The sequence below is a fragment of the Cicer arietinum genome, chromosome 5 (assembly GCF_000331145.2).
Source record: "Cicer arietinum cultivar CDC Frontier isolate Library 1 chromosome 5, Cicar.CDCFrontier_v2.0, whole genome shotgun sequence".
Lineage (NCBI taxonomy): Eukaryota > Viridiplantae > Streptophyta > Magnoliopsida > Fabales > Fabaceae > Cicer > Cicer arietinum.
Genome location: NC_021164.2, coordinates 4,874,311 through 4,888,652, shown reverse-complemented (window position 1 = coordinate 4,888,652; position 14,342 = coordinate 4,874,311). Strand labels below are relative to the sequence as shown.

General features: G+C 27.1%; 2 protein-coding genes across 2 annotated transcripts; both read right to left on the bottom strand.

Annotated features, from left to right (window-relative positions):
* Positions 1-8,730: 8,730 nt before the first annotated feature.
* On the bottom strand, positions 8,731-9,255 carry LOC101502141 (uncharacterized). The gene has a single exon (XM_004499746.1). The coding sequence runs from the start codon at positions 9,253-9,255 to the stop codon at positions 8,731-8,733; it is 525 nt and encodes a 174-aa protein (XP_004499803.1).
* An 11-nt stretch (positions 9,256-9,266) lies between these two features.
* Positions 9,267-9,767, bottom strand: LOC101501817 (uncharacterized). The gene has a single exon (XM_004499745.1). It carries the CDS (start codon positions 9,765-9,767, stop codon positions 9,267-9,269), a length of 501 nt encoding a protein of 166 aa, XP_004499802.1.
* Positions 9,768-14,342: the final 4,575 nt, after the last annotated feature.

The window sequence follows — 14,342 nt, the reverse complement described above, 5'->3', positions numbered from 1 at the left end:
TAAATTATTTTTTAGCAACATTATTGACTCATATATATTGTCAAGCCTAAATAAATTAAAATTATTAATTAAATAAAAATTTAACTAATCTGTCTTATCGTGTTTAATATTTTACATTTTATAATTAGCTAAATAAGATATATTTATGTATTCTGGATTTATTTTTTAATTCTGAATTTATTTTTAAATCAGGTATATGCAATTTAACTTACAAAAATTCAAACTATTATTAATATTAATAGAGTAATTATAATTATTAATTTTTAACTATTTATTTAATTGATGTCACTTTTAACGAAATAAAATCGGATATATTACAATTTTAATTTATAAACATTCAAGCTATTATTATTATTATTATTATTATTATTATTATTATTATTATTATTATTATTATTATTAATAAAGTAATCATAATCATTAATCTTTAACTATTTAATTATTTAACAAAAATAATTAAAATTTAGATTTTTAGTTTTAAAACCGAAATCCAAAATTTATAACAATTCATTTATATAATATTAATTGTCAATTAATTATAAATATACATTAAATACAATTAATTACAAATGTCTTTTGTTTTCTTATTTATGTTCTTTACTTGATTAACTATATATTAAATTATTTTTTACAATAATTATTGACTCATATTAATATTATCAAACCTAAATAAATTAAATTTATTATTAATAATTAAATAAAAATTTAACAATATTGTCTTATTGTATTTATTATTAATGTTTGTGGAATTTTTTTTTTTAATTCTCAATTTTTTTAAAAAATCAGGTATATTGCAATTTTAATTTACAAAAATTAAAACTATTATTAATATTAATAGAGTAGTTATAATTATTAAGCTTTAACTATTTATTTAATTGGTGTCACTTTTAACAAAATAAATCAGTCGATGCCTGTTGAGCTCCAGTTTCTTTAACAAAAAAATGTCAAATTTTAATTTTTAGTTTAAACATTGAAATTTATATTTTTCAAAACTGAAAACCAAAATTTATAACAATTCAGTCACAAAATATTAATTGTCAAATACTTATAACTATACATCAAACACAAATAATTTAAAATGAATAAATTTAATTTCATGTCATTAACACAATAAAACAATAAATTTAATTTAATAAATTTAAGAAGAAAAAAAAAAACTGACCAAAATTCAAATATTTTTATACTATATATATTCATCAATATCCAAATTAGAAAATCAAAAACATAATACCTCACATCTCTGAAATACATACTTTACAAAATAATTTTAGATGGACTATACTTTTCTTAAACATATTAATGATCAACCGATAATTGGAGTATCAGAGTTCGAATTGTTTGTGTAACACTACACAAAGTGAGGATAAACCAATCTCTTTGGACATGATTTTGTTGGATGAAAAGGTATACAATCACAATTATTGAAGATTTACATTTTTATTTGCATATATATATATCAACTTTTTTTCTTCACTTTTTTTTTTATTGTAAACAAGTGTATTTTATTTTTTTACAATGATCACCTCTAACATTATTTTACTTTAACTAACAAAAAACACATTTGCATGCAACAATCAAGAAAGAACTTCTCGCGACTTTCAAAAACATGATACAAGAAGGTGATATATACAACATAACAAATCTGAAAATTTCACCAGCAAATGATTCTTACAGACCTATCGTAGGAAGAAAGAAGACATTGTTTTTTACCACAACTATTGTAAATAAAAATCTATGACCCACAATTTACCATTCAAAAACATTACTTCGATTTTACTTCCTTCAAATCACTACCACAAAGATTGTGAGATAAAGTTAATCTAACGGGTAATAATTCTTTCAATACAAATTTTAATTTCTAAAATATCAAATATATATTATTTCGTACTAACGATTTTTTTTATTGCAGACATCATTGAAACACTGCATGTGTTGGACATTAAGAATAAGTTTATGTTGTTGACAAGCCTATAAAAATACTCAGACTAAAAATCAAAATGCATGAGTAATAATTTTTAATATAAAATACAAAACAATTTAAATTCAAAACCTACTAACATTAGTATAATTTCATTGCTAAATAACATTTAACATATTATTTATTTTTTTGCTTTAATTTTTAGGGGTGAAACTATCAAAGTCACTTTATGGAGAAACATAGTTGCTGATTTTCAAAACTTATTTGTCCATCACAAGCTACATGATGGTCCTAAGGTTGTTGCAAACATCACTGCATGTGTTGGACATTAAGAATAAGTTTATGTTGTTGACAAGCCTATAAAAATACTCAGACTAAAAATCAAAATGCATGAGTAATAATTTTTAATATAAAATACAAAACAATTTAAATTCAAAACCTACTAACATTATTATAATTTCATTGCTAAATAACATTTAACATATTATTTATTTTTTTGCTTTAATTTTTAGGGGTGAAACTATCAAAGTCACTTTATGGAGGAACATAGTTGCTGATTTTCAAAACTTATTTGTCCATCACAAGCTACATGATGGTCCTAAGGTTGTTGCAAACATCAACGACGGTTAAAAAATTTAGAGGTCTCAACATTAATATTAATTTCATTTTTTACACAAAATTCTAATAAATTTCCTATTTTTTATACGTAACTGTTAGTGCACATTCACTTCTTTATTGTAATTACACATGACTACTCAATCAACTCACCTTCAACAACAAGGGTTTATATTAATCTAGACATCCTTGTATTCAATATGCTTTCACAAAGGTCTATCTACATCTTTTTGTCTTCTTTCTTTTCACTTATTCTCTATTTTCAATATCATTCTATAACACCACATTAACATCAATAAAAAAAATCACAAAGGTCTATTTACATCTTTTTGTCTTCTTTCTTGTCACTTATTCTCTATTTTCAATATCATTCTATAACACCACATTAACATCAATAAAAAAATTACAAAAACAATTTTAAAAAAATTATATTCTGTTTACAGTTATTCCAGTCCAGTCAAATACCACCTCAAGATTTTTACCACAATACACCGTAGAAAAGAATGGTTATGAATCGAACAACATTAAAACATATAATGACCATGAAATGCGAATCCAATGTTCAGGTGCACTTACTTACTTAGCACCCCATATATAAATGCAATTACATTATTTTAATCAATTAAACTTTTTAGACCAAATTGAGAGATTATATACATAAAAATTTATATATCTATTGGATTTTCATATAATTTATATAATATCAACAATTTACATAAAAATGTACATTTCTATTGGATTTTCATATAATTTATATAATATCTACAATTTATGTATAATTTTTCAAAAATACAGGAAAGGGTATTCACAATCTGTGCAACTGTCAATGACATTGATTATAAATTTGAATGGAATTACATTGGATGTGAAAATTGTCTCACAAAATTAACTCAACAAGGCCAAAAATACAATTATCCCTCATGTGACATGACATCAAAGTACCCTGCACCAAGGTATCACATAAAATTTTACTTTCTCCACCATCATTTTGTTTAAATCATAATTATTACATGATTTTTTTTAAGTTCAAGATTCAATTGAGAGTGTCAGATGAAACAACAACAACAAAATTTACTATGTTTGATAAAGAAGCTCAAAAACTCCTCAACACTATAGCAACTCAACTTTTGGAGAAATTGGACAATATAGAAAGACCATCCACTCTAAAAAATTTGTGTAACCGCAAGCACATTTTTGAAATACAGTTGTCAAATAAGAACTTGAAAGAAGGATCGCAAACATATACGATCACAAGAACTTTTGTCCCGGCCAACATTTTCCTCGATCCAACAAATAGTATCCACATCAAACAGGTATAACATTTATACAATTTAAAACAAAAAACATTTTTTTTATGGAAAATTATTGTCATTTTATTCCTTCAAATAACTATGAAATAATAAACACATTTTTATGCACAATTAATGCCATTGTATTCTCTTCCAATAACTAGGAACTCAAGTCACCGCAGCCATCAAAGTCCAACTTAAATGACAAAGAGGATATAAAACAAAAAGGTAAAATACATAAAGAAGTGCACTACAGTGATGAGGATAATGATAAGGACAACGATGACAACCAGTTATCCAAAGGAAAAATCAAGGTAGAACAAAGCAATAAAAACATTCAAATATCATCTTCAGATGAAGATACAATAAAAACAACAATTACAAAAAAAAAAAAAAAGATTATGGTATAGAATATTACATTATCTAACGAAGAGTTCATCCTTCTACATACCTTAAGGGGAACAAAAAAGAAGAACCAAAAGAAAAACAATCGGGAAGTGTAATGAAATTGATCAAACAAAAAAAAAACCAAAAAAAGTGGAAAAAGTGGAAAAATTTAAAATCGCTTATTATGAATGTATTTCCAAATATTTCACTTTAATTATTTTTAATTTCAGTAATAAAGTAGTACTTTTTGTAACTCAATTTTAATTATCAAATACATTACTTATGTTCTACAAATTACATTGGTACAGTCTATTATATATCTATTATAGTATATTAAAAAAAATAACTCCAACACCATATGTTGAAATGTCATGATGAAGATATGATTTGTTAATCTTTTTTGCTACTTTTTATTTTCCATAAATTATATACACAATCTACTATCTTTTACTATTTCTCCTAATTAGATATTATTTTATAACGTCTACTCAATATTTTCTAAATTAATCTCATTATTATTTCATAATGTCACTTTATTATTTCATAACGTCTACTCAACATTTTCTAAATTAATCCTACATTATATAATTATATACATCTTTTCAGAATATATAATATTGAATTTAATAATATTAAAAATTTCTTAAAATTCTTTTGAATTAACGACATTCGTCTTTGACAATTGCGACAAGAAATTTCATATTAATTTTTTAAAAAATACACTTACATTAAATAAATTAAAACAATTTAAATTTAAACCCGTGCAAAGCGCAAATCATATTCTAGTTTATTTAATTTATGTCGATGCCAATTATTGATGTTCTATGAAACTATTTGTATGTTTTGTCTCCATTCAGTCAATTCTTATTAGGCCATTTTCCCTTCTATTTTTAAACCATAAGGTCTTGATAGTTCCTAATTTCCATCATTCAAAGTAGATCCATTGTTACGATGCATATTTTTTTAGCGCAATAAATTAAATGGACAATGGTTGAAATTTACACAATTCTTGAAAAATTAAAGTTCCCATAGTAATTAAGGAACAATAATAACAACATATTTATCTACTTGGTAATTTGAAACTCTAATCTATATTTTTAACTTTACGTTCTCTAAATCAAATTTCTATATTTCCTTATGCGTTATAATCGTATCATGAGCGACATTCTATTTGTTGCTTTTCACTCATATAACTCAACAAAAAAGACTCGACACAAGAGGCATGTGAGCTAGAGATGAACAAATGTAGGCTACAAATTAGGTTTTAAACAAATGTTTAAGATTTTTCACAAATTTGTAAATTGTTATTCCATTCTAACAAGTCAACTTTACGAGGAAATAATTATTTTTCTCAAATTATTTGTCATTTCACAATAGCAATATAACATTAATTACTTTTTTCCATTAATAATTTTATTTATTATATTTCAACTCATCAAATTTCTCCGCTAACTGCAATTAATAAAAATATTTGAGTAAATGAAATATTTTACCATTGAAATCAAATCAATTAATCATTTTCTAAATAATTGTACACACTTCAAATGTGATATTTAAAATGAGACGGAGAAAACACTTATCTTGAAGAGTAATGTTTTTCACACTAATACAATAATTAATGTCTTTTTTAAGTTGCACTTACGTTATACATTTGTTTTAGTTAATCTTTTTTCTTTAAGATAACCTATTATCGTAGAAAGAAAAGCAATTATTACTATCAATTCAAATCATTCAACCATTTTTTAATTTCTTTAGTAGCCTTGTGAATTTTATATATGCTAATGTCACTTTTAATATTTTTTCAAATTATTCTTTTGTGGCGTGACTAGCACTTTACTGTCCATTTCCTTCTCTATAATTCATACATCTAATTAATTATTATTATTATTTTGAGATGATATTTACAAATAAAACTGTGTAAAATAAAATTTTAAATACAACTATTGTGTTTGATTTGATATCTAAACATTGCATTTATGCGATTAAGATATAAGGTTTGTTTAATAAAAGTGTTAGTTCAAGAAGCAAAATGAAAAATAACTTATAAATGATTTATAAATATATCATATAATTTCTAATGCTTACTATTTTTTTGAAAATAAATCTCAAGACACCCACGCAACGCGCGGGATCAAATCTAGTTCCAAATTAGTTCTTGAAGCCGCTGTAATTTTTTTTCCTAGCTTCATTGTTTCTCTTTTAATTATGTGGAGGAAAAACCATCTATATATATGAACACAAGTCATTGTTTTTCTACAAGTCATCTTATCCCTAGCTTTATTGTTTCTCTTTTATTTCTTTCTACAAGTAAAACAATGACTATAATGTGTAGATTAAAATCTCATCAGTATCATGTTAATCACTCACTCCATGTCCACTTCACTTCTAAACCCAGCAATCCAAATTCCCCTCCACCGTTCCTTCACGTCTTGTCTCATCCCTTCGCGATCTTATACAAAATATTTCTAATTGCAAATTATATATGCTATATATGATATGGTTCCATCTTATACAAAATATTTCTAATTTCAATTTGAAGCAAAGAAAACAACAATAACAACATCAATACACGTGTTTCCAAAAAGAAGTAGAGTATTCTCAATAAATTCATAAAATAATAAAATCCCTAAATTAACATTCATTTATATATTTTTGTATCAATTTGGAATCCAACACGTAAATAACACCACTCATCAACTCTTTTTTTATTACCTTCATCTCTATATGTAATATTTATTTGTAAAAAAATTGTATTTTTAATAAGATTGATCAAATTCCAAGATGCATCAATAACATTTTCATCAAGAATAAGCATACATTGTCTCGATCGTATTGTGATAATTTTAAAATAATCGATATATTATGACATTTCAGAGGCTTCACCAACATAAAAAAGAGTCACTTCATTTTTTAAAAGATTATCATGTTCATGACGTCATGTAAAGCAAATAGTAGAGAAGGTAAATCAGAACATGACTTAATAAAAAGTACAATGACTTTATACTCAAAATGTGATCAACATATATGGATGTACCAAAGGAGTAATGGTAGCCACCTGCATGCATGCAACAGTTCCCCCCAAAGCTTGACAGTTTCAGACTATGACCATTAGGCCAACTTAATACCCACAAGGTCACAACTTATAAGGAGGGAGTGCAATGAAAATACATAATGAACAGTACAAGATCATGTGATCTTTAAAATTAAACTACAATCCCACATTAAAAACATTCACAAAAAGATAATTTAAAGGAAGTTGGTTGATGCAAATCCTATAAATAAGAAAAGGGGGTCCATAGTAGATGGTTTGTGCACATCCTAGAAGACATAAGTGTCTTTGACATAACTAAACCAACAACACACATTATTTCATTTTTTGTAGAACGAAACAAAACCCAAAGAAAATTTAAATCAAATATATGACTTGTGATAGAAGACTATAAATCCCAACAAAATAGACAATTATCAAATAAAATAGCAAGCAAATCACCAATATAGAGAAACCGAGTGTGAAAAAAAGATCATTAGAAAAATAAGTTGCCATATATCCTTACTTGCCTATGGCCAACAAAATAAGTCATGTGAAATTAAAACTACCCCGTGTACTATTGCCAAGTTTCTCAGCATTAATGTTCTATATTCAAAATCACAATAAAAATAAGATAGAATCTGGATACTACGTGCATAATTTTGTGAGAAAGAACTAAGATAGATGACAAATGATATTTTACACACTCCTATCAAACTCTAATAGTAATACATAAATTGAAATAAATGGATCATTCATTAGTATTTTATAGTGAACTCACTCGATCCTCGTGCATTTCAAATAACTTGGTCAGTTCATCAAGTAAAACATAAACTTCAAACCATATTATAAAAATCAACAAGAGATCTATTTTTATTCCAGTAGAGGTAATCCTATTTGTATCTTTGTCGGGCACTAAATGTGGGGGTATCTCCCATTCAAGATTCGAACATTGGTTTAAAGAATAACTTAAGTCAATAATTTACGTATTGAAGATTCATATTTTTCTAAAATTAAACTAGGAATACCTACACACACTCCCCCAAGCATTTCATCAAACAAAATACAATCATAGAGGACATTAAGTAATTAATTTGAAACCAGATCTAATCATAGTTTACTCTAAGAGTAAATTAAAGGTATAACAAGTTCTCTACTCTAAAGTTTCAATTCATGCTAAGATGAATGGTCCAACTATCATGTGTAAAGAATCTTATTTACAATATAGTCTGCTCAAATAAGAGTAAAGTTTATGACGAGATGAGTGAGTGATCATTACACTAATAATCCTACTAGACATATATATCCCCCATAAACCACCTAATTCTATAATATCATATTATTATTTTAACTTAACACTTTTAAGAGTCAATAATTTAAATAAGTCCTTTAATCAATTGGCTTCAGATATATGCACACCATGATTAGTACATTTAAATTTCAATTTTTTGTTCATGTATTTTTTCAAGTGATTTTGCAAGCCCAATTAGAAACTAATTATTAATTCCTCCAATCGAAAAAAAGGTTTCCTTGTAAAATAATGTCTTACAACCCAATCTCGCTCCATTAACATCAATTTCATCAATTATATGGGTGCTTAAATCAATCCAGACTAGATCATCATCATATTTTTTGAAGCAAATCATGCCCTTCTTCTCAACTCCAGTGGGACACTCAATGAAAGGTATGGGCCCAACAATGAAGAGTTTAATCCATGATTTCTCCATGCCAAGCTCACTCAAAATTGAAATGTGAAAGGTAGTGGTATCGGGACAATTTGATATCAAAGAAATTGACTCATTTAACACCACCAAGTGTCTCACCATCCGTCCAAGTTCACAACCTTCATACATATCTAACGACGCAGGTGTTGTAACCAACACCTCGTTGATCAAGTCAAATGATATCAAACATTCTTCCAAATATGAATATCTTATACCCCACCATTGACACATTCCATTTATGTGCACTCCGGTACCACGGTAGAATCCATTATTATAGATAAAAGGCACGTCCATATCAAGTTTCCTCAAGAGTTACTACTAACATTGTAAATCTCCAACACGGGGTCAAATGATCTATCTTTCAATGGCACATCTTCTTCGTCGTCAGTGTTGGCGAAAAACGTTACATATCGAATGACTTTATAGTCATCTCTAACATGGTCATAACTAAATCTAAGAAATTCAAAATAAGCGCTCCGGTAAGGTGGTACACACTCTTCAGGGCTAGGAGGAATGGTAACAAATTCGACAGTAGTCGGGTTCCATAATACAATTCGGACGTTATATGAATTATTTAGGCAAAGACACATAATACCATTAACACTAACGAAACCTAAAATAAAAATACCACTGCCATAATCGTCAATTGAAAATGGCAAATCTAACTTGATCCTATTATCAAACCGCTCACTTTCACTGGAGAGCAAATAGAATGACCAATCGCGATGTGAATCATGTGTCACAGGCGGTTCAACCTCTTGTAGTAGGAGAAATGTATCGCCATAGTCAAAATCGTTATTACGCATTCAAAACGCTTCACAAATTTGAGAGGTAGTTGATCATGCTAAGGTCCTTTTTTGGGAATGACTTATTATGAGGGCATGAAAGGATTCACATTTTTTTAGATTGGATTAATAGTCCTCTTAATTCTTCTATTCATTAATTTCAATGGGTTAGAGTATCCCTTATACTCATGTGAATAAATTTTACTTATAAAAAAACTAGATTACTTTTGGTAAGTTGCAATGTCTAATTCATCACAAAAATGAAGTTTTATTCGAAGAGGAAAATGGTTTTTAAGAAATGAGATATTCATCAACTAGGAAGTTTGAAACTTATTTGTAGTCATAATTCTTATTACAAACATTACGTGAAAAAACTTATTTTACAGCGCTTTTTTTAAGTCATTTACAACGTTTTTTCAAAAAAATAAGTGCTGTAGCATCCAGCGCTGTAAAAGATACAACATCGCTTTTTAAAATAAAAAAGCGCTATAAATAAGTAGATATATTGCGCGCTTGTTATACTCGTTTTACAGTGCTTTTTGGAGAAAAAAAACGTTGTAAAAGGTGCATCCAATAGATGCATTATTATGCACCTATTACAACGCTTTTCTGGAAAAAAACGCTGTAAAAGGTGCTTTCAATAGATGCATTATTATGCACCTATTACAACACGTTTTCCAAAAAGCGCTGTAAAAGGTGCATTCAATAGATGCATTATTATGCACATATTACAGCGCTTTTTCCAAAAACCGCAGTAAAAGGTGCATTCAATAGATGCATTATTATGCACCTATTACAGCGCCGTCTTTTAATTATTTTTCCAAAATCTTTTTTATCTAGAATTAGTTCACAACCAGTTCACACAATCAGTACACAACAATAGAATTATATAACTTTATCATTTAACTTTATCATTTAACTTTATAACTTTACATATTTACACAATCAGTTCACAACATATTCATATACATATTGACAACAACACATTACTATATACATATTCATATAACTACATATTCACAAATTTTCAAATGAGCCATATTCATATACATATAACTATCAGAACTACACTGAACAGAACTACCATATATTCATATAACTATCCCTTGCAGCATGCCATTTTCCAACAAATCAAATAATTTTCATTTCAATCACATACTGACACCAGTCTTCCTTTATTTCAATTAGATTTCTTTCAGAGTATGTTGGACTAGAATTGTCAAAGTACTGTGCGATATAAAAATTGAACATAAATAAGTTAGAATCAAATATATACATAGTTTATATATGAATATCAAATAATAAAAATACCGTACCGTTTCTGGGATTATAGTTTGATTCATATCAACAATCTCCTTCATGAATCGCAATATATAATACTCACAGTCGATGCTGTTAGTTTGACAAGGACACTATAAAATAAAACATATAAGTCAATAAATATTTGTGCATTGATAGCAGTATAAGTTCAACATGCATTTTAGTGAAACAAAAAACTAATAAATACAATACCTGAAAAACAGAAGAACAATAGGGTTACGGCGCAGAAATAAGAACAAAGAAGAACAACGCAGAAATACGAATGGTTCGTAGGAGAGTAGGGTTCACAGAAACAAAGATGGTTCGCAATGACAAGGAGAATGAAAAGGAAACAAGCGTATGAAGTTTACGCAACGAGGGTTAGTAACAAGGCAATATTGTTCGTAGGGTTCGCAATGAGAAGGATAATGAAGAGGAGGAGGAAACAAGCGTATGAAGTTTACGTAATGAAAAGGAAACTGAAGCAGTTTACGTAATTAAGATTATTTTTAAAAGACATATGTAGTACCCTAATTTTGTCCAACTTATTTAAAAATAAACTAAAAAAGGAAATATATATTAAAAAAGGAAGTAATTATATATTAAAAAAGGAAGTAATTATATATTAAAAAAGGAAGTAATTATATATTAAAAAAGGAAGTAATTATATATTAAAAAAGGAAGTAATTATATATTAAAAAAGGAAGTAATTATATATTAAAAAAGGAAGTAATTATATTTACAATAAGTAGGTTCATCAATTTACAATGCTAAATCAAGTTATAATTTTTAAATTACAATCAATTTACAAAAATAAATTACAATAAAAATCAAATCAGGTCAAGGCAGACCAGAAAGCAACGAATCAGATAAAAAAAAAAAACTCTATAAATACATCTTTTTTTTTTTACAAAGAGGGGAGACATTTTTTTGGAGGAGGAAAAAATCTGAGATTAATACTGATAAAAAACACATAAAAAGGAAGAGAAGAAGAAACAGGAGGCATCACCGTCGTTCTAACTTCCACCGTACACCACCGTTTTGTCTTCACCAGTATCTGGAAAGGCATGTATCTTCTCATTATCTTCACATTTACGGCTTTTCGAACTTTATATTACTAGATTGGAAGCTAAAACTGTTTTATTTGAAAGATGGAATTTTACTTTATATTACTAGAGTTTCGTTTCAATCACTTATTTACTTAAAAGCTATTTTGAAAGATTTTACATTTGAATATGTTTTTCTATTAAAATGTTTATTTATTTAATAGATCATATTACAAGTCCATGTTTTTTTTTTTTTACCATTTTGTGTGTGTTTACTATTGACTTTATTTTGCAGAATTATTTAAACTTATTTCATATTTAACATCAATTTTTTTTAAAAAGCAAAGAATATTTATAATCGAATTTTAAAAGATTAATTAGATGTGAAATCTTTTAATCTTTGAGTTGTTAGGACACACGTGGTACAACTTGATAGTCCTAAAACTCTTTTTATTTATTTATTTATTCATTTATTTATCTTAATGAACTAATCTAAAATCGATTTATTTATTAGATGTAACTTTTTTATCTTCGAGTTATTAAAACACAAGTTGTACTACTTGGTGGTTTTGAAACTCAATTTAAAAATCGAGAACAATAAAATATTTTTAGAGGATTAAATTAGATGTGACATCTTCTTTATTCCTTGAGTTTTGGGACACAAGTTGTACAACCTGATTCGTCTTAAAACTCGTATTTTAAAGTATTTATTCAAATTAAACTATTTTATTTTTTCTATTTTGTCAAAACATTTTTTTATCACAAAACAAATTTTCTTTAAAACACACTCAACACATAAACATTTTCTACATCAAGAACTACGTAGCTTTGATTTCTCCATCGCACCGGGAGATACGTAGGAGCAAGATCACATTCTTGTCAAGCACATAAATAAAAATTTCTTTTTTTTGTCCTTTATTTGTTAAGTACATATTTATTTCAAAAGGTGGCGACTCCATTGAATTCGAGGAAAACTCGAAATTTTAGGCCGCGACAGGTGGCGACTCCACTGGGGATCATTTTAGAGAGTCAGGCGTAATAATTTAATTGTGCATAATTCTTAACTTTTTTATTATTATTTTTGTTTGTTTTTCTTTTTTTTTTATTTATTTTTATAATAAATTAGTTGATATTATAATATTTTTTAAGTTTGTAGATCATTTTTATTTATTTATTTATTTATTCATGTATTTATTTATTGATTTATTTATTTATCTATTTATTTATTATTTATTATATGTTTATTATCGTTATGCAGTTATTGAATCATACTTATTCTACACCCTACACTTTTATTAAGACACACACTTATGAGTGAAACCTTACACCCGGGTTTGAACAAAACTTAAGTTTAGTTTCGAGGTTGTGTAGTGGTAGCCTTCTGGATGTACATCCTGTTTGGTTAGCATGAAAATCTCACCTAGAGTTTGATCTTATTGAGGGTATTGTCACTCCAAATAGTTTACCTATTGTTGTTGACAATATTCCAAAATGAGATTATTGGCTCTAGGGACCGTGTTTAGAACTATAGAGCCACCTTTGTGAGAGTTTCACTACATAAGCTAATAGACCCTTTCATTATAAGAATATCCATATTAGCAAAAAACACCTCATACATTCATTCAAAATGTTATATATTCACAACATACATTCTACATAATTGCATTCATATTTCATGACATTGTTTCTTTTGAAAATAAATTGGCATTTTGCATCAATTTTCAGGATTGTTGGGGAATCATAAGAATCTTAGTCACGTGTTAAATTAAAGCAGACAATGGGATCAGAAAAAAGAAAAACTTTACGTTTAAAATTCAAACAACCTAATTTGAAAAGTTTAAGAGACATCAGCAATCAAATGAAAACTATACAACAAAAGAGTTTCTTTCACAAATATGGCAAAATCCTAAATCTCTTGGCAATGAATGTGCAAACGGGGGCCGCTCAATACTCCAGTCAAAGTTTACAAGTTTGTTGAAAATTAAAAAAAAATTTGGAAGAAGAATTGGAGAAGATTTGGTTGTCCTATTTAAAGAGAAGATTGAAGTACCATATTCAATGTAGTTTTCAATTTAAATGTAATGTTTTTTTTTTTCGTCAATGAAGGATTTGCTATTTTGATTTCCGATCCCCATATTTTCTTCACTAATAATTCATTCTTGTTAAAAAATTACATAAAGCTTATAATTCCCCAACATCCAACTATCATAATAACTAATTGATTTCATCTTCATCACACTCATATTTTAAT